A 27,514-nucleotide genomic window follows, 5' to 3' on the forward strand; every position below is an offset into this window, starting at 1 on the left:
CTCCCCCTAATTTTAAAATACTTGAGATATAATTCACATATCCCCAAACGAGGTTGTGAACCACTGACAAAATCTAATTCCAGAACATTTTCATTGCCTCAAAAAGTAACTACAATCCATTAGTAGTCTCCTTTAAACATTTGGTGGAATTCACCAGTGAAGCTGTCTGGGCCTGGGCTTTTCTTTGTGGATGGTTTCAAAATTCCTAATTCAGTCTCTTTAGTTGTAATAGGTCAATTAACAATGTCTTCTTGAGTCAGTTTTGGTAGTTTGTATCTTTCTAAGAATACGTCCATTTCGCCTAGGTTATGTAGTTTGTCTGCATCCAATTGTTCATAGAATTCCTTTATAATCATTTTAACTTCTGTACAGTCAGTAGTGATGGCCCCTCTTTCATTCTTGATTTTAGTAATTTGAGTCTTTTCTCCTTTTCTCTTGGTTAGTTAGTCCAGCTAAAAGTTTGTCAATTTTGTTGATCTTTTCAAAGAACCAGCTTTTGGTTTTGTTGATTTTCTCTGTTATTTTTCTGTTCTCAATTTCATTAATTTCTTCTCTAATCTTTATTATATTTTTCCTTCCGCTTGCTTTTAGTTTAGTTTGCTCCTTTTTAAATATCTTAAGGTGGAATGTTAGGCAAGTGATTTGAGTTTTTTCTTCCTTTTTAATATAGACATTTATAGCTATAAATTTAGCTGCTTTAGCTGCATCCATAAGCTTTTGTTTTTATCGATTTCTAAATATTTCCTAATGTCTCTTGTGATTTTTTTTCTTTGACCCATTGGTTACTTAGGAGTATGTTATTTAATTTCCACATATTTGTGAATTTCCCAGATTTCTTTCTTATTGATTTCTAATTTAATGCTGTTGTAGTTGGAAAACATACTTAGTATGATTTTAATCTTTTTAAATGTATCAAGGATGTTTTATGGCCTAAGAAATGTTCTGTGTCTGTCAGGTCTAAGTTGGCTTATCATGTTTTTCAAGTCTTCTATTTCCTTGTCGATCTTATGGCTAGTTCTATAATTATTGAAATGGAGCATTGGAGACTTCAACTATTACTGCTTGTCTATTTCTTCCTTGAGTTCTGTTAGTTTTGCTGCATGTATTTTGGAGCTCTGTTATTAGATGCATATATGTATGTAATTGTTAAATCTTCATTGATTGACACTATTATAAATATATAATTTCCCACTTTGTCTCTAGTAATTTTTGTTTTGAACTCTATCTTGTCTGATATGAATATGGCCACTCCAGCTCTGTTTTGGTTTGTTTGCATGGTATATCTTTTCTCCATCCTTTTACTTTCAACCTATTTGTGTCTTTGAATTTAAAGTGTATCTCTTGTAGAGAGCATATAGTTGGATCATTTTTTAATCCATTTCATCAGTCTCTCTCTTTTATTTGGAATGTCTAACCCATTTTCATTTAATGTAATTAGTAATAAGGTGGGATTTACATTAGCCATTTTGGTCTTCAGTTTCTGTGTGTATTAAGCCTTTTTCGTTTCTCTATTCCTCCATCACTGCCTCCTTTTGTGTTAAATAGATGCTTTCTAGTGTACCATTTAAATTCCCTTGTCATTTCTTTACCTTTTTGAGGATTTATTTTCTTTGTAGTTGCCCGTGGGGATTACAATTTTAACTTACAACCTAGTTCAGATTAATACCAACTTAATTTCAATAGTATACTGAAAATTTGCTTTTATAACCCCATTTCCTCACCCCTTTTTAATGCTGTTATTGTCAGACAAATTATATCTTCATACACCATGTGCTCATTAGCACAGAGTTGTAGTTATTGCTTCATACAACTGTCTTTTAAATTAGGTAGAAGGAAAAAGGAGTTACAAACAATAATACATTTATGCTGGTTTTTATGTTTACCTATGTAATTACTGGTACTCAGTTTTTTCGTGTGGTTTTGAGTTACTGTCTAGTAACCTTTAGTATTTCTTGTAGGGCAGGTTTGCTAGTGACAATTTCTCTCTGTTTTTGTTTATCTGGGAATGTCTTAATTTGTCTTATTTTTTCCTTTGTTTTTTAGCAATTGAGGTGAAATTCGTGTAACATAAAATTAACCGTTTAAAGTGAAAAATTCAGTGGCATTTAGCACATTCAACACCTCTCTCTAGTTCCAAACATTATTTTTTCACTCTAAAAGGAAATTATGCACCTGTTAAGCAGTTGTTCCCCATTGTTTCATTGTTGAAGAATAGTTTGTTGGGTCTAGTGTTCTTCATCCACAGTCTTTTGCTTTTAGCACTTTGAATAGTTCATCCCACTGCTTTCTGGCCTTGTGGGCTCTGATGAGAAATCAGCCATTAATCTTACTGGGGGGGACTTCCATGGTGGTCCAGTGGTTAAGACTTCGCCTTCCAATGCAGTGGGTGTGGGTCCAATCCCTAGTCAGGGAGCTAAGATCCCACGTGCCTCACGGCCAAAAACCAAAACATAAAACAGAAGCAATATTGTAACAAATTCAATAAAGACTTTAAAAATAGTCCACATCAAAAAAAAAACAAAAAACATCTTTTGGGCTTCCCTGGTGGCGCAGTGGTTGAGAGTCCGCCTGCTGCTGCAGGGGACACGGGTTCGTGCCCCGGCCTGGGAGGATCCCACATGCTGCGGAGCGGCTGGGCCCGTGAGCCATGGCCGCTGAGCCTGCGCGTCTGGAGCCTGTGCTCCGCAACGGGAGAGGCCACAACAGTGAGAGGCCCACGTACCGCAAAAAAAAAAAAAAAAGAAAAAAAAGGAAAAAAAATCTTATTGGGGATTCCCTTGTAGGGTATGAGTCCTTCCAAGATTTTCTCTTGTCTTTGACAGTTTGATTGTGATGTGTCTCGGTGTGGATCTCTTTGAGTTTATCCTGCTTAGAGTTTGTTGAACTTCTTGGATGTGTAGATTAATGTTCTCAAACTTTGGCAGTGTTCAACTATTAGTTCTTCAAATATTCTTTCCCCACCATTCTCTCCTCTCCTTCTGAAATTCCCAATATGTATATGTTGGTGTGCTCAGTGATGTTTATTTTTCTTCATAGTATCTCTTTCTGTTTCTCAGGCAGGCTAATCTCAATTGATGGGTCTTCAAGTTCACTGAATCTTTCCATTTAAATCTGCTGTTGAGTCCCTCTAGTGATTTTAAAATTCTTCAGTTATTGTACTTTTCAACTCCAGAATTTCTATTTGGTTCTCTTTTATAATTTCTGTCTCTTTTTTCACGTTATGTGTTCGGTGAGACATCATTCTCATACTTTGCTTAATACGTGGTTTCTTGGTTTTTTGAATATATTTAAAATAGCTGATTTGAGTTCTTTGTCAAGTAAGTCCAACAGCTGGGCTTCCTGTGTATGGATCACACTTTTTGTTTCTTTGTATGTTGTGTAATTGTTTGTTGAACATTTAAAATATATAATGTGGCAGCTTTGGATATGGGATTCTCCCTGACTCCCCAGCATATGTTGATGTTTGTTTTGACTTTTCTGAACTAATTCCATAAAGCCTGTATTTTTTATCGTGTGTGGCCACTGAAGTCTCTGCTTTGGTTGGCTTAGTAATCAGCTAGTGATTGGACAGAGACTTTCTTAGACATTTAGAATCAGCCGTCCTCCCAGTCTTTGCTGCGGGACTCTGTGTGCATGTTGAGGCACTCAGACAGGCAGTTGACAGCTCTGTCTAAACCCTCACTTCCTACTTTCACAGAGCTTCAAGGTCAGCCAGAGGTGAGAGCCTAGGGGCTTCTCAGGTCTTTTCCTGAGTATGTGCATAGCCCTACATGTGGTCTTCTAGATTCCCAGGAACATGTTGGGCTTTTCTTTTAAGCATTTTAGCTAGTCTGTCGTTTACCCCAACTGTTATCCACTTGCCTCAGTGAAGTTAAATATTTCCCTTTAGGGGGAAAATGGCTTTTCACACTGAGAGAGCTCTAACTCAGGTCAGACTGGGCTTTTTCCCCTTGCAAGTGAGGTTTTCTGGGGAACCACTAAACAGGTTAAATAATGACAATTCTCTGGAAATGGAACTTTGAAGACGTTCCAATCCAGTTCTTCCCCATCTGGTGACTGCCGGGCTACTCATTTACACAGTAATTGTGAAGCTGTTGGTTTTCAAGGCTCCCAAGGAACTGGAGAGCTGAGGGTTGGAGTAAGGCAAGTTAAAATGCCACAACATTCACTGTTTTTTACTGAGATTTAGCCATGGAATACATGCTCCACGGAGTGCTAAAGCCTTTGGTTTATTTCTAGAGTTCGACAAAGTTGATTCTAACCTTTTTTCTGGTGGGGGGGGCCAGTTTTTAAATTGCTTTTATGGAGAAGAGATTTTTTTTGGAGGTCCTTATTCCACCATTCTTGCTGATGTCATTTGCTTTTGGTTTTTATCGTTAAAAGTGTTTGGAATCACACTGAATGTTTGGCATCATCATATTTGGTTAGCGAAGAGAGCTCAGTTTTGCCACTTCTTCAGTGTCCTGGGGCACGTTCAGAATCTGCCAGCCTCAGTTCTGTTGCTTGAAAAGTGGTTGGTTGTCAAGCGAAAGCTCTGGTTTTTCCACCTCTGAGATTCTGAGCTTCTAAAGGCCACATTTTCATCTGCATTTTCAATTCTTTCTTATGCAGCTTCACTGAGTTAATTTTTAAAAATTCTAACCGCACCTTGTCAGTCATATTTTTATGATAATTATTTCACTCTGAATTGTAAACGTTCTTCCAATAGCATCGTTATGGCTCTTGGCTGTTATTTATTCCTGCGGAGAAACTTTAAAAGTGCAGTTGCTATCTTACCATTAAAAGAGGGGGTTACTCTTCTCTCTGTCGCCCGCCCCCTCCACCTTGGGTTAGCAGCTCCTCGGCATGAAGTAGAAGAAGAGGCCTGTAAACGGGCCCTGGTACAGGAAAATGGTACCCAGGTCTGGAGGTAAGATGCCATAGCAACCGAGCCACACATCTCACGCCCGTTTACAGTTGCTGATGTACTGACCCCAGCAGCAGATTTCAGCCCTTGTCTCAAATGTATCGTCTTCGTAAACCGCAGCCTCTGTGTTTGAGCTTCTGCTTCCTTACGATGCTACAGATGCCTAAATGCCGTGGACAGCCACCCCTCCCCACACTCCTGCACCTTTTGGTGCCAGGCGCTCTCTCCCTAACCTCCTTGTGCCCAACACAGTGGGCACTTGTTTCCAGGGTTGGAGGATGGGGCACAGCATCTGGCACTACTCTCCGGAAAGCCCAGCTTCATCCTCCCATTTCTCAGGTGCCTGCAGGTGGGGACCAGATCGTCATCCATGCCTCCCTCTTTGCATTGAAGTCTACCCCCTCATGCCCCCTGCTGGCCCATGTCTCCAGGTGGATGGGGCACCTGTGGATCTGTGGCCCCCACCTCCCAGCACTGGCTGCTCCCCAGCCACAAAGCGTCTCCCGTGGGCACACTGTTTCCACATCCCAGGGAGCTGGGGACGGGACAGCCAGAGCAGGCCTTGTGTGGAGGTGGTGCGTGTGGGCGCCATGTGCTGCATTCTGAGAGATGCCAAAAATAACGGTGAGCCAAGAGCCTTCCCGTTAACTCCATGCGCCTCACGCGTTACATCATCTCATCCGGGCCTGCACGGCAGGTCCTGTGACAGGTGAGACACTGAGACCGGGCTGGTGAGTGACAACCAGCACTCCCGTGCAGAGAGCCACGCGGGGCTCTTCCTGTTCTACTCAGGCCCAGGTTTATCCCGCTATTTGGCGTAGAATTTTATCACCTCTGGTTGGCCGCACAAGTTGTGCTTTGTGTTAGTGTACCAACGTGCTCCTTTCATGGTGGTGCAGGGCCTGTGAGAGCAGCGGGCCTGCTGGGAGCTGAGCCCCAGGCCGGACTCCCCACGTGCAGGTCTCAGGCCACCAGTGTAGGTGCCCAAGAAACAGCCTGCTTTCCCGACAACTCAGCTTCATTTGTGCTCTGAGCCCCCAGAGCACGGGGCCACCCGTCTTAATCTCAGCCGGTGTGGTGTTTCCTCCGGCCCTCAGCACCCAGTGGGTTGCACCTCAGTCCTGGGAGCTGGACTGTGGTGCGTGATGTCTGGGAGGGAGAAATGCTGCTGGCCTCCGTGCCACTGGCCGCTCCATCAAGACCTCCATCCTCCCGCCTCTGCGCCAGGGGCTCTGGGTTGGCTCGTCTGCCCTTCCTGTGGTCCCTCTGAGTTTGGTGCACTGCCCCGCCCAGGCCTCCCCTGAAGCCCAGGAGTCATCCTGCTGCCCTGCTGCTGCTGGGGCTCGGGTTGCCAGTGACACATCTACGTCTGGCTTTCCTGAGCACCCCACAGCCCTTTTCACCCAAGGATCTTGCTCTCACTCCCTGGCTCCACCTGGCTCTGTCTCCCTCCAAAGCCCTAGCCCTTCATCCTTTGACAGATTGTTTTCCACCTACTGGAAGAAGTGATTCCATGAGGGGACACAGGGCACATACAGGGAATGGGACAGAGCTTGGAGCTGGCTTATTCTGCTGAGCTGTTCAGAGGTGACTCCGATACTGAGGGGTTGCACCTCCGCCCTGTGTAAATCTGCAATGAACATACTCTTCCTTTACTGATACCTGCCTTTACGTTTGCCCCAGCCTGTCCTGGGTGCGGCTGTCCTGAAAGTATACCAAACCCCTTTGCCCTAAAGATCTAAAAATGGAACCAAACAAATTGTGTCCGGGTGGCTCCAGAGGGTTCAAATGGTTTGACATCACTCACACAGCCCCTGTTTGCTCAGGGAATTAGTTGGGACTTTTTCTTTTACAAATAAGGCTTGCAAAGGTTTGTTTGGTTTTAAAAAAAAAAAAAACAGAGATGGACTTTGTAGCTTAGGTAACTGGAAAATCTCTGGTAGCTGGCTTCAGGAACAGCTGGATCCAGGACTCTCAACAGAGTCCCCAGGTGCATTGCTTTTCCCCTTCACCTCTTGGTGTTTCTTTCCTCTCTAAACTCACATCCTCCCAGACCCAACAGAAAAGAAATATTCTGTTTCAACAATTCCATAAAAGCCCTGAGCCTCACTCCCCTTGGCCTGAAATGAGTCACATGCCTGTCCCTGAAACAGCCACTCTTGCCAGGGAATGGAACTGCATGGACCAGCTTGGGCCCAGGCCATGTCTGTAGCTCCTATCTTGGGCCACATCATGTATTAAGAGTCAAGCCTTGGTACGTTCTTACCGAGTTCCTTGGTGCCTGGGCCTGGATGACTCAGTGACTCAAAGGAAAACCTTTTGTTACAGAAACTGTAGCATTGAAAGCGGAACAGTGTTCTTTAGAGCCATCACCCCTGCTGTACAGACCCTCCCCAGGGGCTGCACAGCATCCCACCCCTTCCCCAGAACTCCAGCCCTTCTTTTTTTTTTCTTAATTTGGCTGTGCTGGGTCTTCTTCATTGTGGCACGTGGGCTCTTCATTGTGGGCTTCTCTCTAGTTGCGGCACGTGGGCTCTCTAGTTGTGGTGCGCCGGCTCTAGAGCGCATGGGCTCAGTAGTTGTGGTGTGTGGGCTTCTCTCTAGTTGCGGTGCATGGGTTTAGTTGCCCTGTGGCATGTGGCATTTTAGTTCCCCAACCAGGGATTGAACCTGCGTCCCCTGCATTGGAAGGCGGATTCTTAACCACTGGACCACCAGGGAAGTCCCTGTGCAGCCCTTCTGAGTGCAGCCGAGACGTGATCAGTGGGTGGATCTTCCTAGGCTGCCCTAAGCCTGTATTGTAAGAGGCATCTCTCAGAAGGGGACTGGATCCACGTGACGAGCCCTCTCTCCCCAACCAGTGATGCTGTGTGCCTGGCTCCTGCCACTAGATCACAGACCAGGACACGCTGGTGGCCACGAGCACTTCCACTGCCTGCACGGTGCAGGCAGCAAGCTTGCAGCAGCTCCTTGTCCTTGTGGGTGAGCACTGTGCTTGGGCCCCCAGGGAGTGTTCCTGCAGGTGCCCCAGCTGAAGGCTCACCTGCTGACGTGAGGGCCATGCTCAGAGGTGGAGAACTGCTGTCCTCCACTGTGGCTGCATTGGAAGTCACCCGGGATCCCCTGCCGGCAGTTGGGCTGGGGCATGACCCGAGGATCCTGAGGTTTTTAAACCTCCCCAGGGGATTCTGATGTGCAACCAGGGTTGAGAACAACTGCTCTAAAGCCATGGTTCTCAAACCTTCACATGCAAAGGGATCACCCGGGGACCCTGATTCAGGGCAGATTCTGAGACATAGGTCTGGATGGAGCCTGAGAGTGTCTGTGCCTCTCACCAGCTCCCAAGTGATGCTGAGGCTGCTGGTCCCCAGGCTGCACTCTGAGTGGCAGGGGAACTGGCGTTCCATCCTTGAGGCCTCGGAACATCCCCTGGCAGGTGGACACATCAACCCAGGCCTGTATTTGCCATCAGACGCCATCCCACTGGGCTGCTTCTGGAGAAGGAGCCACAGGCTGCTCAGACGCAGTGCCCGCAGCAGCACTGACCGCCGTCCCGAGGGTGGGCTTCTGGGCAGGTGAGGCACAGGTGTCCCAGGGTGGTCATCCTGTCAGCGCCTCAAGCCGTGAAGCAGAACACCCGGCAAGGTTTCTTCTCCGAGGGGGAGAGTCAGTAGGCCAGTTTCCTCTGATACGTGTTGCTCGGCGGTCGGCATATCATACTGGGCCACAGGGTCACCTGACGCACCTGCTCTCGAGCTCGGAGCCCTTCGCGACTGAGTGTCTATCAGGCACTTAGGGCTGCCCTTCTGGGTCACATCTGGCTGCAGCACCCTTGCCCTAGGGGAGAAATTTGACCGGATGGAGATGGAAGAGGGCCCCCTGGCTGGGCGGCCACCTGACCTCGCTGCCACCACCCCGGGAACAAGGCACCCGGCGGACAGGCGCACTCAGCAACGGGAGTCCCGTGTCCCTGGGCTCCGCCCTCCACCCCACGCCTGTGCTGGTGCCTCGTGGTGCTGCTGCCGGCTGCCACCTGGTGACGCTCCTTCTCCGATGAACGTCTCAGAGTGGCCTGGCTTGGATGAAACGCTCGTAATGTTCAGTTCAGCCAGCGTTTAAAGAGTAAATGTATATGAAGTATTTACAGCAGTTCTTGGCACTTGTGAGCTGCTGCCGGCATCATGCCGCGGCTTTACTAGAAGGTAAAGTGTGAGAAATCCTCAGTCGTTCACGGGATCCCGCGTCTACCACAGCCTGCCTTCCTCTGGCCACGTGCCTGTGCACCAGTCAACTTAGGACTTCACGGGTGCTCCCTTACTGACTCTAGTCCCATGCCCAGTGCTGTGTCCACTGATGGCCCTGGCCAGTCCAGGAGTACATGGTTTATATGTTGCACTGTGTTAATCACTATGCACTTATGAAGCACCTGCTGCATACTCGGCTCCTTGGAATATACAGAAATAATCAAATTTATGGCATTGTTCTCAAAGACTTTGCAGTCTGATTGAGGAGGCCAGTTATGACCCATTAAGCGCTAACTGGTGTGGGGCATCTGTCTACGACGCCCCCCTCCCCATGGCAATATTGAAGAAAATGGGAACTTGGTTGCTTTTCTAAGGTCTTTAAAATACCAAGAGGCTGGGGCTTCCCTGGTGGCGCAGTGGTTGGGACTCCGCCTGCCGATGCAGGGGACGCGGGTTCGTGCCCCGGTCCGGGAAGATCCCACGTGCCGCGGAGCGGCTGGGCCTGTGAGCCATGGCCGCTGAGCCTGCGTGTCCGGAGCCTGTGCTCCGCAACGGGAGAGGCCACAACAGTGAGAGGCCCGCGAACCGAAAAAAAAAAAAAATCAAGAGGCTGGAATAATTTGGAATATTAGATGTCCTTGCGTGATGAGCCAAATGTGTGTTCATACTGCTCCATGTCCCCGGTCTCCAAATGTGATGTCTCCGAATTACAAAATAGGAAGATATTTATGTCAAACCCAACCAGCCCACACATCTGAATCACACAGGAGCACTCTGTCAGAGCATCTTACCAAATGGCTCAAACGAAATCAACTATTTGAGAATGTTTTTTTCCTTAGGGGAAATGTAATAAAGCAAAAGACGTTATTACAAGTGATTTCTGCCCTTGGATTTTATAAGCGCAGGTGATACGTCTCACTCATTCATAAAATATTTCCCAGCATCTACTGTGTGTAGGTTATCAGGGCTACAGAGATGAAAAGAGCTTGTCTCTGCCCTTAATGAAGCTCAAACTCCAGGAGGGGAAATGTGTACACAATAATGTGGGTGGGCAGGGGCTCAGAGGAAGGATGCAGGGTGCCCAGCAAGTGCAGAGATTTCTCAGGGTCGGGTGGGGCAAAGACGCTGATGTGTGTGAGCGCGGCTTCCTCGGGAAGCAGGCGTGCAGTGTCAGGTATGGCTGCGTGGCAGAGGCGGGGATGGCAGGAGGTGAGGTGGTGGCCAGGACAGACTGGAGGGACTTTCTGTGATATTGCCATTGCCACTTCGTTTTTTTCGGATCACAAACGAGCAGTGTACTGAGAGCTAGATTTTGAAAATATATTTCCAATATATGTTGCTCTCAGCTCAAACATGACTTGTCCTCTGCTGGCTAACTAAAGCATCTTCACACAAAAAGAAGTTTGGGCCAATTTTACAGACCTTTGGTTTTCTGAAGTACTCTAATAGACTGTCAGATATCAGAGTCCAAATCACTCGTACCATGATTGAGACAGAGGCCCAGAGAGGCAAGTGATTTGTCCCAAGTCACTCAGCTGGTTAGCAGCTACTTAGTGGTAGGCAAGGCGAGAACCCAATTCTATAGATTCGTTGCAGTTTCTGCCAACAGTGCTGGCAGGCTTCTAGCCAAGTGCTACTCCAGGCAACTGGCAGTAGCTGTCTGGAGTACTGTGGGCAATTCTGAGAATGATGCTGTGGTTGATTACTGATGTCTGCCCAGGGCAGGTAATGGGAGAGTGGCGATACACGTGCCCATTGTTGCCGTTCTGCCTCACCTTTCCTTACCGTGATAAAAACGAAGCAGTAGGGAAAGCTGGTCACCCATGTTGTCAGTGCTGTGAACACAGAGCTGCCTTTCCCACAGACTGGTCCTTCCTCAGCTCACAGTCTCAGGGCAAAAGCTGTGTTTAGCAAGGAATGTCAACGGCTTGCAACAGAATGGAGAAAATGTGAAAAGCAATTTCACAGATCTGTGCTCTGCAGTGCATTTGTATTGTTTGTCTAAACTATTTTTAAGTTAAAGTGAAAACAAAGTTAACACCTCTTTAGTTACTGAACTAGCCAGGCGATTTTAGACCTATAAAGTCATTAAAATGACGTTAGCTGTGTTTTTGCTCAATTAAGAAAATAATGGCAAACAAGTCCATCCATAGAATTTGTTTTCAGTAATTTTATAGTTTCCTCAAATCTCGCTAGGTCAGGGAGATCCCTGGAGCACCATGGCTTTTGCTCCCAAGTACAGGAAGCCAGTTTTGGGTGCTTGTGGCCTAACCGGGGTCCAGCTGGCTGATGGGTAATCTGGGAGTTGACCAAGAGGCAAGTGAGTGGGCGGGCAGGCCACATTTATGTGGCGACACACAGTGTCCTGCAGGCCCATGAGGCAGATCCTTGGCTGAAGTGCCAGCCCACCATGGGTGAATGTGCAGTTTCATTAGCTGCCTGGTTTCTGTTTTTACTGAGTCCAAGCTCATACTGCTTGCTGCGTGGCAGGCCACTAAATCAAGAGAGAAGTTGTTGCGGCAAAGAATAACGACTTTATTCGGAAAGCCAGCAGACCGAGAAGTTGGTGGACCAGTGTCCCAAAGAACCATCTTCCCTGAGTTAGAATTCAGGCTTCTTTTATACTAAAAGGGGAGGGAGTGCAGCTGGTTGTTGCAGACTTCTTGGTGTCAGCATCCTTTGTTCTTGCATCTTTTCACGGAGGTCAGGTCAGGACGTTCCTGTAAACCTTCAACAAGACAAATGGTATTCTCTGTTCTGCAACTTATTGTCTCTATATGAATGGAAAAGTGCTATACCTTTAAAGGTCAGAGCCTCGAGAATGGGCTGTCCTGTATATTTCAGGCTATAGGCAACATTCTTGTAGCAAAAGCAATAGAATACAGAGGTTAAAACAAAAGAAACAGATCCAGTATGGAGGCAGTTTTGTTCTTCGCTCTTCCACTGTTTGATTTTTTATGAATGCAGACACTGGCTCTGTGTGGCACCTCTTTATTTCTGTCCTCAGTTGCAGCATGTCATTGCCCAGTGATCCCTGCTGCCCCGTGTTGAATCATGTGTGTCTGTGTGTTAGTCCTCAGGCCGCGTGGTTCCCCAGCACAGTTCTGCCTGGTGCCCACTGGCTCACTCTCCCAGCTTTACTACCCTCTCTTCTGCTCCCTCCCTGCCAGCTGGGACCTTCCCCTCTTCCCTCCATCACAGACAGCAGGGACCTGCCTTCTCACACCTGGTGACTTCCTTGCATCCCTTGAGTTGGGAGGGTGGCTGGCCCCATGTGGCCGGAGGTGGAGAGACTTCTGCCCAGCAGTATGTGCAGAATTCCTGCTGACTCCCAGCTAGGGGGCTGCCCTTCTATGTTTTTGTCTTTTTTGTGTTTCCATAGAGTTGCGTTTAACTGGGAAGAACTGTGAAAAACTGTCAATGTGGCAGTTTGACCTATGGCTGTTCTCTCCATTTTGGGGGGCGGGGAGGGGGGGTTGGTTAAATATCAATATAACTCATGATGGCCATTGTGCTCTTTGTAATGTCTCTTTGGGCTACTAAGCAAGTAAAGGCCACGTAGGTGACAGGTGCCACTTGCAAAGGTTAACTCTGAACAACACACAGCAGAGAGAAGACTTAAAGTTGTCTCACTCACTCCTGACCCTTGTAAGTAGCCACTCTAAGTAACTGAAGTGCTCCCTTGGGCTCTGGGGGCCTGATGGTTTGGTTTGATTGCCTTTGCAGCTGGAAAGAATTCATCGCTAGTGAGCCCATCTCTTCTAGGGCTGTTTAAGCAGATCAGAATGTTACAGGGGAAAAAGCACATCGTGATGTTTTTGAAATCCCAGGAGTGAGCAGGAAGGGCCGCTCGCAGAGGCATGGATGGGCCAAGTGGCATGAGATGTGGGGTCTCCCCGCCTTGATTCCCAACGGAGACCCTGTTCTGCACCCCTGCTCCACCCAGGCCCTTTCAGCTCAGGGGACCGTTCTGGCCCGGGGCCAGAGCACAGAGGGCTGGTCCTGTGTGTGTAGGGTGGGGTGTTGGGATGGGGGTGTGAGAGGGTCGTCAGAGGTAGTGGAGCCATGAGGGGATGCTGCATCCTGGCACCGAAGCCCCCTGTAGGTGGCCGGCGCTGACCCTGGGCAAGTTGCTCGCCTTCCTTGCAGGTCGGTGCTTGTTAAGCTTTACAGCGATCATTCCTCCTCCAGCTTGTAGTCAAAGAAATGGTGTGCAGACGAACGGGGAAGCAAATGTGAAAGTACCTTGGAAAAATGACAGAAACTGCTTGTCAAAGACTCAAGCTCTCATTTCCAGCAGTGGAGAGGGCGGGTCCTGACACTGCTGAGATCCTGCCGTGTGGCCAGAGCAGGGCAGAAACTTACACTTGGAATCTGCGCCGGGGCTGGCACCCAGCCACTCCTCAGGTTTACCAGGTTAGGAAACTGAGCCTTAGAGAGGAACAGGAACTTAAATCCTAGGTTCCTCAGTCCTAAGTCCCAGCCTGTTTACCACATACTGCTTGGTATTTAAAAGAAACTATTGGAGCATCTCCTAATTATCAGCAAAATACATGTTCAATCAGAAAATTTGCAAAACATAGAAAAGCGCAGAGAAGAAGTTTAAAATACACTTAATTCGTGATGTAGAAATAACTGTAGATCACATCCTTTTGTGGCCCTTCCTGAATTCCTTTTATGCATTAAGAGACTTGTAAAAAAGAGTAACAATGGGTTTTATGGCACACGCTATTTATAGCAGGGTGCTCATCAAAGGAGGGTCTATGGGCGACATCACTGGTGTCATCCAGGAGCTTGTTAGAAATACCAGAATCTCAGGTCCCACCCCAGACTTACTGAGGCAGAATCTGTGTTTAGCAAGCTCTTCAGATTCTGGGATGCATATTCCCTTTAGAAGTACTGTTGTAGCCTACTCTTTCCCCTTGCAAGGTATCATGGGCATTCTCCCTTGTCAATCAATATTTTCATGTAACAGCGTTTTTAGTGACCTTGTGACATGTCCCAACACCATAGCCAGTCTCCTGTTTCTGTCTCCTACTGATGAGCCTTTAGAGTGTTTCCAGGGGGCTGTTCTAAGGGGATACTTGATGATCTCCTGAGGACAACTTCCCAGAGTGCAGTTACCAGATCAGCAAGGGTTGATGGCTTTTGATGCTTTTGCTGCCAGATTCCAGCCCAGAGAATTTCTAACTTGACTGGTCACTTGAAATCTTGACCAGGGCTTCTTAGTAGGCAGCTGCCCTCGTGGGGAAGAGCTCACAGCTGGTGAGGTACAGGCCTTGATTTGAGCGTCAGATTTTCCACTTACGCCGGCTCAGTGATCTTGGACCATTTGCTTAACTTCTCTGATCCTCTGTTTTCTCACCTGCAAAAAGGAGATGTGCCATTTAATTCAGAGCTGGTTGTGAGCATTGAATGAGAGAGAATGTAGACCATCTTGGACCTGGTACCTGCTTCATTCTCTTCCCTCTGAATAAAACGAGACCAAAGGCCTGAGGAGGTCCTATCGCAAAGCCTTTTGATTTTCTTTCAGAAAAGATTTTCTGTTGCAGTTGATAAGTTGCATTGTAATAGGAATGCACCAGGGGTGTTATTGGCCCTTTAGTTTGGTTCTCCCATGTCCTGAGGGATGTATGGCTTCGGCACGGCAAAGAAGGGCAAAGAAAGCATCAAAGAGAGGAAATTCCTGAAATTTTTTCTTAACCTTGAGCAGAGATTTAAGACGTGCGAACGGTGTGCCATGGGGAGCACGCTAGGACGTGGTAGAGGGACGGTGAGAAGGCATGTGCGGGTGGTGGCAGGGCCCTCCCTGGTCTTCAGGGTCCCTCTCGGTCCCTGGGGCCTTCAGTGTGACCCCAAGATGCGACGCCGCATCCCCTTGTGGTGTTGTGTCAGTCTGAAGGGTGTTGTCTTGTGCTGGGCACTGCCCTGGACTGGCAGGGAGTGCTGACTGGGCCCAGAGCAGAGCCGGCCGTAGCGAGTGGCAGGGTGGCTCCAAGTTCAACGCCGCTGGCTGCTGAGCCGGCCTCTGGTGGGGTGAGTTGCAGCTGTGGGTCTGTTGGATTTGGCCTCTGGGGAGAGAGGAGTGCTGGCTGGGACCACTCTTTAGAGACATCCACCCCGAGGCTGAGGCCCGTCCCTGAACCTACAGTGGTCCACTCTGCCCCTGGATCGCCTCACGGGAGATGGGAACCCCCTGCCAGCCCGTTGTCTTTCTCCCCGGAGAAGGCTGTTCTGTTAGCAGCATTCAGGTAGCAAACATTTAGACTCTAAAGCATACAAGGGCAAGTAGATGTAGGCTGCCGTCAAAAAGCACTCAGGGGTCATTTTCCAAGTTCGCTAAACTCACTGCTTTCTTTGTTCACCATCACATACACTGGTTATGCTTTATTATTTAAATTATAAACCATTTGACCAGAACTTTATATATATGGATGCATTTTGGAAAACAGAAGAGGAAGCTAGGACTTTTTCTAAGATGGTTTCTAAGAACCATCTCCAGGAGTCACCCTGGCTGCCTGCTGCTCCTTGGTTTTAGTAATACAGACTCATGCTTGTCATCCAGAGCCTTCTGTCAACCCTCCAGACGTTGCCCGGAAACTGCTGACTGTGCAGGTTAGCAGCCTTTAGACCTTGGACAAACTCAGGTGGAGTTGCGATGCTGGACGGCAGGAGTCTATTATTTTGAAGTGGCAGCTGCCAGTCATCAGGGAGGCGGCTTTTTGTGGGCTGCCCCTGGTGATTTCTGTCCGGCGGGGGGCGTGGTCTGCGCACCTGCCAGGTGTGGTCTCCAGCAGGGAGTGCTGGAACTCTGTCCTTGCCACAGCGAGCTGCTGAGCAGGTGCCTGACTGAAAGGAGGAGCCTTTGGAAGGTCCCAGGAAGGCAGTTCACAAAACACATCCAGGACCCGCGGCAACATGCTGGCCCTTGAAGAAGGAATAAGGAGAAAGCCAGCGCAAGGGAACACACGTGCAGGGGTGGATGTGCCCCCGGGGCCCTGAGCCCTTGCTCGGATGCATGGGGCAATCAGTGCCCTTTGCCCGCCTCTGCTGGGAGCGCAGGAAGACGGAGCCCGGGCTGTCACTTTCCACCCTCAGCAGCTGGGCAGCGACTCGGCTCAGAGGGAGGCGGGTGGCGGCTCCGGCCCCACCCTAGGCGTCCACGTGTTTGGAGGGAAGGAGGAAGTGCGTGTGTGTCTGAGCGTCCACTGCCCTGGCTGCACACCTGCCGGGGGGACCCACGGGGCCGCAGGAGTTGGCCGAAGCCCTCGGGGCCCGGGGGTGCTGCTCCGGAGACGGGGACGAAGCTCTTGATCAGCACCCAGGGGTGTCCCGAGGGCCCCAAGCCCCTTTGGGGAAGACAGGGAAGGCCCTCTGTTCTCCCAGAGGATGAAAGTGCCGGAGGCCCCCTCCACGTTCACGAAGATGGCTGCCTTTTACCACTGCCTCAAGCCTGAGCCCAGGTGGGCCTCTGAGAGCCAAGAGGTGGTGGTGGTGGTGGTGGTGGTGGGGGGGGGGGGAGGCGGAGGGGCGGAGCGGGGGGAGGCCCGGCCACGACCCCCAGCCCCTGGGGTCCAAGAATTGACTTTCAGCATCTGTTGTCGTGTATGACCTTTTTCCTTACAGACATCATTATGTATATTATATAGTTCCTTGAATTGCGTGAATTCCGGGACAAAATAATGATTTTCTTTATTTTCTTTGTGACACATGCATATATTGAAAGAGAGGGACACAGGGAGCAGAGGGCTAAGGTGAGAGGGTGGGGAGTGAAAGGAAGGGAGAAGGAGAGGGGCAGAGGGCTGGGAGACAGAGCATTTTCCTCTGAACAGCCCATGCCTGTAAGTTGGATCCACATGGCACAGTCTGTGTACTTCGGGTGGAGAGTAGACAGCGGAGGACAAAGTGAAAGACCATTAGAATGATTCCTGTAGCTCACTGGGACGAAGTGAGAGAGTGGCATGGACATATACACACTACCAAATATAAAATTGATAGCTAGTGGGAAGCAGCTGCATAGCACAGGGAGATCAGCTCGGTGCTTTGTGACCACCTAGAGGGGTGGGATAGGGAGGGTGGGAGGGAGACGCAAGGGGGAGGGGATATGGGGATATATGTATATGATACTCGAATAAAGATGTTAAAAAAAAAGAAAGTAAAGGGAATCAGGATATGTCACCCCAAAATATGCCACTTTGACAGAATAATTGTTTTAAGTTGAAGGAATCTGAGAAATGGCAGGTATAGGAAGGGCTCGCTTCCCTTTCTACCCTGTAGCAGGTCATAAGACTCTCATGTGAGAGGTGTCCTCCTTATACTTGGAGGAAAGGAGCATCCTTATCTCCAAAGATGGGGGGATACTGAGAGGAACCTGAAAGCACAGGCTTGCTGTTTCACCCAGTTTACTATCCTTAGCTTATATCCTTTATGTCTCCTATCATTTTTTCCCACAACTTTCTACTCTTCATCAAACCTAGAATAAAAACACTCAGGCTTAATCGTTTCTTTGGATCTTCACTTCCTTATAAAGGCTCCTGTGCCATGTAAAACATAAATAAATTTGTATGGCTTTCACTGTTAAAAAAAAAAAGAATTATTCCTGTAGCTAAAGATCAGCACCAAAGGGCTTGTTCTTTTAATTTATGTTTTAATTGAAATATAGTTGCTGTACAATATTATAGAAATTACAGCTGTACAGTATAGTGATTCACAATTTTTCAAGGTTATACTCCATTTATAGTTATTGTAAAATATTGGCTGTATTCCTCGTGTTGTACAGTATATCCTTGTAGCTTGTTTTATACCTAATAGTTTGTACCTCTTACTCCCCTCCCCCTATATTTCCCCTCCCCCTATATTTCCCCTCCCCCTTCCCTCTCCCCACTGGTAACCACTCATTTGTTCTCTATTATCTGGAGTCTGCTTCTTTTATATTCACTAGTTTGTTGTATTTTTTAGACTCTACATCTAAGTGATCATACAGTGTTTGTCTTTCTCTCTCTGACGTATTTCACTTCACATAATGCCAAAGGGCTTGTTCTTAACTGACAGATTTGCTGAGGGCAGTGACCTGCCCGAGTTCCTTTGGAGCAGAGGCCAGTGGACCTTCAGAGCCACCCCCCCCCTGCTGCTGCAGGTGACCTCATGCTTTGAAAATGTTTGGCCCTCGGTGCATTTTGCTTCGGTCATGATAGTACAGAGGGAAGTAGACCTATGACGTGGTTGAAATGCATTTGCAAGTATAAGTAAACAAATTGCATGTCTCATATACCAAATGGAAAATTCCAGTATGGCAGCCTCTGTTGATCCAAGTGATGGTCACATCTGCCCATCACCTGGGCTGGGTGGACCGTCTTGGGAAACGGATGTTGCATCTTTGGCATCAGACATCTGGTGGTGTGGGGATGCTGGGGGACCTGGACAGACTGTCCACCCGCCAAGCCTCACTTCCTTCTTTTGCTACCTAGGGACAGGAACCCAACAACCAGAGGAGTCCTCGGGAACATGGGCCTTTGTACTGTGTAAAGCCCTGTGCATGGAAGTTACCATCATTGTTATTGTTTCATAAAGATCATTTTGCTTGTAATTATTCAGCCTCAGTGTCTGATGCTGCCTATTTTGTTTTTTGTTATTTTTTCACACGCACACACGATATTCTATTTTTACAAGAGATAAATAGACTGACACCAAGCATTGTAAATGTATGACCACAACAAAAGCAACAATGACTGCAATTACCAAACACGAAGCACACTCACACTAGGTCATGATATTGACATTCAGCCCAGGAATCCTCCACTGCAACAGCTCCTTTACTTTGCAGTGAAAATTGATTTGTATATTTTTTGCCTCTGAGTCCTTGTGGGATTTCTTTTTTTTATTCAAACAGAAAGTCACAAAAATTATAATCTTCCTCATCAGTGCACTCAGTCCCATGTAATTAATTTTTTTCATCTCGATCTTTCGTTAGCACTTTTATGAGTTCATCAGTTTTCCATTAGAGTTCTGAAAACGCTTATTCATTCAGTTCAGCAGTAGAGTCAGTTACCAGAAACCTGTACTTGTCAGAGTCTTTTCCATGAATTCCTTGAAGAGGAAACCCTCTTACAGGAACATATTTGCAAAAGTGATGCTGCCTATTTTGAATGGACCAGAATAGAGTGGTGGTGTGATGTCTCCTCATTAATAGACTTTGGAGCATGACTTCCTAATTAAAAAAAAAAAACAACACACAAAGCAAAACCTTAATTCTGCATCTGCTGTGCTGTAGAAATGCCAATCACATATGGAACATCCTAGATAAATTTAGCTTTAAGAACTTTCTTCATGTGATCATTTTTGGTATAAATGCTTAAAAAGGGGGAATTTATTACATAAATAAACTCATGAAGTTAAAAACAGACCAGCCTTCATAAAGCTTCCCTGAGCCCTGCGCCCTGGGTCCATTCGTCCCGTGTGGGCATCGGTCAGCACAACTTACAGCTGTAACTCTGAGACTGAACGTTTCCAAGTTAGATGGCATCTTGGCAAGACACTCCAGCGTTAGAATGTATTTTCCCAGGAATTATGCGAATGCAGTTTCTGAGGTTGCAAAGTTTGAAGCTCTTATGCTTACCTGTTTTTGAAATGATGGTTTTGTAAATGTCGCTAATAGATTTGTTTTATTCTAATAACCTGAAAATGTCTAAACTAACGTTTTTAAAATCTCATATGAAAACATTCATTTCTAGGTGAGTGAAAACAGGTAACTCCTGTGAAAGCTGTCATGCATCACAGTCTGAGACATGAGCTTTGTTGAGGAGCATTCATGTAGACGTAGGCTGCATACGTGAACACAGGTTCCTCTTTGTGTGTATACATGTATACATGGTATATATGTATATGCTGCGTTGGCCAGCTATATGCATTCCCAGCTGAGTAACTTATCAATGTGTCTATTCACAAGGACTCTAACTGCCACAAAATCAACTGTTACATAAGTTTCAAAAAGTGGTGTAGTTTATCTTACATAAGATATTATTTATATGCTTATAAACTGTGCTGTTTGTCTTGCGGATGACTAAGTTTGTTTGAATGAAGCTCTGCTGTTTCTCTGCAAAGAAACAGCCCAGCCAGTTGTGGTCCACCGCCTTGTTCTCTTTGGGTGCCCCAACTGTCCCTGCCCAGCTGTGGCCGAAGGGAAGCCAGAGGACGGGAGCAAGGCATCTGGAGCAGAGACTTCCTCTGCATCCATATTCCTTGACTCCCAAAGGCTCTGCATGGTTATAGAGCACCTGATGTCTAAAGGGGGACAATGGACAAGAAGAACTCAGGCAAAAGAAATGTGACATCCTTTAGCTAAGTCATGGATTTAGAAGGATGTCTCTCCTCAAGACATTGGAGTACTATGTGGTCTTAGGAATAGTGATTGGGTAGTTGATGCTGTGTCATTTTTATCAGGAGGTGAATCCTTTCTAACAAGTGTTATAAATGCTTCTGGTTCATTCACTCACTCATTCATTCATTCAACAATCTTTATTAAGGACCTCCTGTGTGGCAGTACCATGCTGGTACATGGTCCCTATTCTCAAGGAGTTAGTCTTCAAGTTTTACATCCTTAGCCAGATAGGGGATGACTGACTTCTCTAGACCAAGCCTAATTTTAGTATTTTAATAAGATAATCAATTATAGGTTGATAGGAAACTGACCGCCCAGTAAGTTCCTTTGTTTCCCTCCTGCTATCCTCCGAGCGCTGTGACTCAGTGTCTGAGTTCTTGGCTTTCAGCCCTTCACTCATCCGATTTCTTTGCTACTTTTTAAAAATTGAAGTATAGTTGATTTACAATGTTGTGTTAGTTTCTGGTGTACAACAAAGTGATTCAGTTATATATATATATACATATATATATGTATATATATTCTTTTTCATTTTTCCATTATGATTTATTATAGGATATTGAATATAGTTCCCTGTGCTATACAGTAGGACCTTTTTGTTTATCTATTTTATTTATAGTAGTTTGTATCTGCTAACCCCAAACTCTTAATTTATCCCTCCCCCACCCCCTTTCCCCTTTGGTAACCATAAGTTTGTTTCCTATGTCTGTGAGACTCTATTTCATAAATAAGTTCATTTGCACATATAAGTGATATATGGTATTTGTCTTTCTCTTTCTGACTCACTTCACTTAGTATGATCATCTCTGGGTCCATCCATGTTGCTGCAAATGGCATTATTTCATTTTTTTATGACTGAGTGATATTCCATTGTATACATATACACCACATCTTCTTTATCCATTCCTCTGTTGATGGACACTTAGGTTGCTTCCATGTCGTGGCTATTATAAATAGTGCTTCAATGAACACTGGGGTACATGTATCTTTTCAAAGGATAGTTTTCTCCAGATTTACACGCAGGAGTGGGATTGCTGGATCACATGGTAACTCTAATTTTAGGTTTTTAAGGAACCTCCATACTGTTTTCCACAGTGGCTGCACCAATTTACATTCCCACCAACAGTGCAAGAGGGTTCCCTTTTCTCCACATCCTCTCCAGCATTTGTTATTTGTAGACTTTTTAATGATGTCCATTCTGACCGGTGTGAGATGGTACCTCATTGTACTTTTGATTTGCATTTCTCTAGTAATTAGCGATGCTGAGCATCTTTTCATGTACTTATTGGCCACCTGTGTGTCTTCTTTGGAGAAATGTCTATTTAGGTCTTCTGCCCATTTTTAGATTAGGTTGGTTTGTTGTTGTTGCTGTTATTGAGTTGTATGAGCTGTTTGTATATTTTAGAACTTACGCCCTTGTTGGTTGCATCATTTGCAAATACTTTATCCCAGTCCGTAGGTTGTCTTTTCGTTTTGTTTATGGTTTCCTTTGCTGTGCAAAAGCTTATAAGTTTGATTAGGTTCCATTTGTTTATCTTTGCTCTTATTTCTATTGCCTTGGAGACTGACCTAAGAAAACATTGGTACGGTTTATGTCAGAGAATATTTTGCCTATGTTCTCTTCTAGGAGTTTTATGGTGTCATGTCTTGTATTTAAATCTTTAAGCCATTTTGAGTTTATTTTTTTTTGTATGGTGTGAGGGTGTGTTCTAACTGCATTGATTTACATGCAGCTGTTCAGCTTTCCCAACACCACTTGCTGAAGAGAGAGACTGTCTTTCCCCCATTGTATATTCTTGCCTTCTTTGTTATAGTTTAATTGACCGTAGGTGCGTGGGTTTATTTCTGGGTGACTTCTTTGCTTTCTTTTCTCCCCTATGTCAGAGTGGATCTACCCTTCCCGACAGGTGGACGGAGCAGGTTTTGCACAGAAACATCGAGGTGTCTACTCTGAAGGGCAGGAGGTCCCCTGGCACCCTCGAGGAGACATGACTGTGGAGAGATCCACTGCCAATGCCCCTGCCACCTTGGGGTGGGAGCAGAGGTCAAGCCTTCTGCTCTTGAGGATAAAAGTATCTATCATGAGGCAGTAAAGCTGGCACAATTTTCAAGCAGAGATTTCTCACAGGAACTTTGCAAGCCTTACACATTCCGTTGCCTCAGTAATGTGAAACTTATTTTTCTAAAAAAAGGTACAGGCAGATCCTGGTGTGACTCACTAGAGAACAATAGTCAAGTCCCAGTTTATTTTCGTCTTTTTCCCCAAGAAAAGGAAAAGTTGGTTAAAGGTATAGGGAAGGTAAGCAGGCTTAAATCCAGAAAGGGGAACCAGATCACAGAATCGTGCAAACAGAGGTGTGATGAAAACTGGTGAGTGCGGTGAACAAAAGGTTCAGGGCTTCTCACTGTGCATTGTGGGAGGTGCAGTCTCCTCCGATCAGACCCCTGGGGGGATGTGGAAGTGAGGCTGGTACCTGAGGGCTGAGTGGGAGTTGATAGAAAGAAGTGGAGTGTAAAAGCAGGGAAGAGCATTCAAGCCGAGGGAGCAACGTCTGTAAAGGTCCTGGGCTGGAAGGAAGAGAAGCCTGTGGGTCAGGGAGAGCAGGGCAGGCACATTCCTGCCAGTTGTGTACAGGGCGTCTGGTTGAGATCCAGACAACCTGCTAGTCTCGTCCACGTTTAGATTTACTCACATATACTGCCCTCCATTCCTACCTACACCTTCAGGCTTCCATCTGAGATCATATCCTTCTTCCCTTAATATGTGCTTTACTGTGGGATTGCTGGCGACACATTGTATCATGTCGTCTTTTCCAAAAACGTCTTTATTTCACCTTTTTTTCTGGTCATGCTTTTTCCCAGCAGCTTTATTGGCATATAATTTACCTACCGGAAAGTTCACCTGTTAGGAGTGTGCAGTCAATAGGTTTTAGTATATTTACAGAGTTGTGCAACTATGAACATAATCTAATTTTAGAACATACTCATCTCCCCCAAAGAAACCTTGTGCCCATTAGCTGTCACTTCCCTTTCTACCCCCCTCCCCCAGCACTCTACTCCCCAATCCTAGGCAAACAGGAATCTATTTGTCTTTCTCGATGGATTTGCCTATTCTGGGTATTTTATATAAACGGAATCATTCAGTACGTGGCCTTTTGTGTCTGGCTTCTTTCACTTAGCATAATGTGTTCAAGGTTAATCCATACTGTAGCATGTATCAGTGCATCATTCCTTTTTACGACTGAATAATATTCCATTATATGTATGTACCACATTTTAAATGTATTCATCGATTGTTGGGCTATTTCTACTTTCTGATTATTATAAATAATGCTGAACATTGGTGTATACGTTTCTGTGTGCGTTTTTCCCCATTTTTTTATTGTTGTAAAATACACATGACATAAAATTTAACATCTTAACCATTTTAAAGTGTATAAGTTCAGTGGTATTAAGTACATCCATCCTGTACAGCCATCACCACCATCCATCTCCAGAACTCTTTTCATCTTGCAGAACAGAAACTCTGTACTCATTAAACTACCCCTCCTTCCACCTTCCCCCAGCCCCTGGCAACCGCCATTCTGCTTTCTGTCTCTATGATTTTGACTCCTTTAAATAAGTAGTGGAATCATTCAGCATTTGTCTTTTTGCAACTGGTTTATTTTGCTTAGCATAACGTCCTCAAGGTTCATCCACATGGTAGCAGAGTACAGAATTTCCTTCCTTTCTACAACTTATAAAGAGAGACTTGCTTCTGTCATTTTGCTATTTGTTTTCTCTATGCCTTATAGATTTTTTATCCTTCATTTCCTGCATTACTGTCCTCTCTTGTGTTTAGCTGATTTTTTTGTAGTGAAACTTTTAAGTTCCTTTCTCATTTCCTTCTGTGTGTGTTCTACAGCTATTTTCTTTGTGGTTACCATAGGGATTACATTTAACATCCTAAAGTTATAACACTCTAATTTGGATTTATACCAGCTTAGCTTCCATGACACACAGAACCTCTGCTCCTCTACATCTGTTTCTCTTGCTTTCAGTTGTTGATGCCACTAAATAACATCTTTAAACATTGTGTGTGCAGAAACATAAATTAATAATTTGAAAAAATACAGTAACCTCTTAAATTAGGTAGCAAATAAAATGTGAAGTTACAAACCAAAGTTACAGTAATACTAGCTCTTAGACAACTAATTGCTTTTTTTTTTTTTAGCATGGATGGGTACTCCAGTGGCTTTATTAAAACTCTTTTCCGGGGATGGCAGGACCTTATAGCTGGAGACGAATTGCTTTTTAAAAATGTATTAGTCTCTTAAATTGTGTAGAAAACAAAAAGTGGAGTCACAAACCATTGTTACAGTAATACAGTTGACCCTTGAACAATGTTGGTGTTAGGGACACCAACCCTCCACGCAGTCCGGAATCCAAGTCTAACTTTACACTCGGCCCTTTGTATCTGTGGCTCTGCATCCAGGGATTCAACCAGCCGTGGATTCTGTAGTACTGTAGTGCATATTTATTGAAAAAATTCACATTTAAGTGGACCTGGGCAATTCAGACCCATGTTGTTCAAGGGTAACTGTACTAGCTTTTATAATTGCCCATGTATTTACCATGTATATAGTTACCATTTTATAATTGCCAAGTATTTACCTTTACTGAGCGTTTTTAAGTTAGTTTTTTTTTAAAATTGAAGTATAGTTGATTATGTTACAGGTGTACAATATAATGGTTCACAATTTTTAAAGTTTACACTCCATTGATTATAAAATATTGGCTATATTCCCTGTGTTGTACAATATATCCTTGTAGCTTATTTTATACCTAATAGCTTGTACCTCTTAATCCCTTACCCCCATATTGCCCCTCCCCTCTTCTGCACTGGTAACCACTCATTTGTTCTCTGTATCTATGAGCCTGCTTCTTTTTTGTTATATTCACTAGTTTGTTGTATTTTTAGATTCCACATGTAAGTGGTATCATACAATATTTGTCTTTCTCTGTCTGACTTATTTCACTTAGCGTAATACCCTCCAGGTCCATCCATGTTGCGGCAAATGGCAAAGTTTCATTCTTTTTTATGGCTGAGAAGTATTCCATTCTGTATACATACCACATATTCTTTATCCATTTTAAAAATATGGTTTAAAGTTACTGTCTAGTTCCCTTTCATTCCAACCTGCAGGACTCCCTTGAACATTTCTCACAGGGCAGGTGTAGCAGTAACAAACTCCCTCAGCTTTTATTTATCTGGAAATGTCTTAATTTCTCCCTTACTTTTGAAAGACGGCTTTGCCATGTACAGGGTTCTCGGTTGACTTATTTTTTTCCCTTTTAGCGCTTTGAATAGATTGGCCTCCTGCCTTCTACCCTCCAGAGTTTCTGATGAGAAACCTGCTGATAATCTTTTTTTTTTTTTTTTTTTTTTTTTTTTTCGGTTTGCAGGCCTCTCACTGTTGTGGCCTCTCCCGTTGCGGAGCACAGGCTCCAGCCGTGCAGGCTCAGCGGCCATGGCTCACGGGCCCAGCCACTCCGCGGCATGTGGGATCTTCCCGGACCGGGGCACGAACCCATGTCCCCTGCATCGGCAGGTGGACTCTCAACCACTGCGCCACCAGGGAAGCCCCCTGCTGATAATCTTATTGAGGATTCCTTGTGTGTGATGATTTGCTTCTCTCTTGCTGCTTGCAAGATTCTTTATCTTTGGCTCTCAACAGTTTGATTATAACGTATCTCAATTCATTGAGCTCCTTAGATGTTTACATTCGTGTCTTTCATCAAATTTGGGAAGTTTGGGGCCATTAATTTTTCAAATATTCTCTCTGCCCCTCTTTCTCCCCCCTCCCACTTCTGGGACTCCTACAATGTGTATTTTGATCCAATTGATGTTGTCTTACAGGTCCCTTATGCTCTGTTCACTTTATCCATGTCCTATCTTCAAGTTTTCTGATTTTTTCTTCTACCGGCTGAAATCTGCCTTTGAAACCCTCTAGTGAATCTTTCATTTCAGTTATTATTATTATTTTTAGCTCCAGATTTTTTTTTGCTTCCTTTTAAGGTTTTCTTTTTATTGATATTTCCATTTTGTTCATACATTATTTTCTTCATTTTCTCTGCGTCTTTAGTTCTCTGAGCATCTTTAAGAGAGTTGTTTTAAAGTCTTTGTCTAGTAGATTTGCCACCAGATCTTTTTCAGATTCAAAACTGGACATTTGAATCTAATAATGTGGTAACCCTGGAAATCGGATTCTCCCCCTTCCTCTGGGTTTGCTGGGCTTTATTTTTGTGCCAAGGATCAGCCTAAACTGTAATCTTAAGGTCTTCTCAGATCTTTTCTAAGCCTGTGCCTTTCCCTGGGCATATACAGTAACTTTCTCATTTGCCCCATATATACAGTTTGCTTTTGAATGCCCCAGTACTTAATGTCTGGCTCCCAAAAGGGGAAGAGAGAAAACTGAAGTGGGGAGGAGAAATGGAGCACCAGCCCAGGCCTTTAAAGCTCCTGGAAGTTAGTGCAGCTAGAAGGGGAGGGGCTTGCAACAGTAGGGGGAGGTGCAGCAATAGTGGCAGCCCATCTCTTTGTCTGCAACTCTGTCGTCATAAGCATTAATCACAGCACAGATCCCCAGTACTTGGAGAGCAGGGTCCTTTTTTGCCCACCATGGTTCCTTCAAGCTGTGTGCAAGCTGCTCCAGGAACAGATTCATGGCTGCCTGGCAGCGGGGTAGGGAGTGGGGGTGAGTAGATGCTATTGAGCTAAGAGCTGAAATTGACTGAAATTAACTGCAATTTGCATACCAACCTTCCAGGGGAAGTTGCAAGCCTTAAATGGACTCCAAAATAGTTACCTTAAGCAGATTCTGCCAGTGTGGTTGTTTTCTAAGTGGGAGACGGATTCCTGGCGCCGCCTACTCCACTGTTTCCCTAGAATCTTCCATGGACATATGTGTTTATTTCTCTAGGGTAAATACCTAGGAATGGAACTGT

At 45.5% G+C, this 27,514-nt stretch overlaps 1 protein-coding gene across 2 annotated transcripts in view; it reads left to right on the forward strand.

Annotated features, from left to right (window-relative positions):
- CRACDL (CRACD like) overlaps positions 1-27,514 on the forward strand; it is a 124,237-nt gene that overhangs the window by 42,775 nt on the left and 53,948 nt on the right. The window contains exon 1 of one of the 2 annotated variants that reach the window (XM_089922669.1): positions 16,105-16,613. The exons of the other annotated variant lie outside the window; for it this stretch is intronic. Within the exon in view, the coding sequence (XP_089778795.1) occupies positions 16,540-16,613 (74 nt within the window). The 5' untranslated portion in view covers positions 16,105-16,539. Of the gene's footprint in view, positions 1-16,104; positions 16,614-27,514 lie in introns of those variants that run through there. 2 annotated transcript variants of the gene reach the window in all.

The sequence above is a fragment of the Delphinapterus leucas genome, chromosome 13, assembly GCF_059928025.1.
Source record: "Delphinapterus leucas isolate spDelLeu-1000000601 "Yukka" chromosome 13, BTC_Dleu_Yukka2, whole genome shotgun sequence".
NCBI lineage: Eukaryota > Metazoa > Chordata > Mammalia > Artiodactyla > Monodontidae > Delphinapterus > Delphinapterus leucas.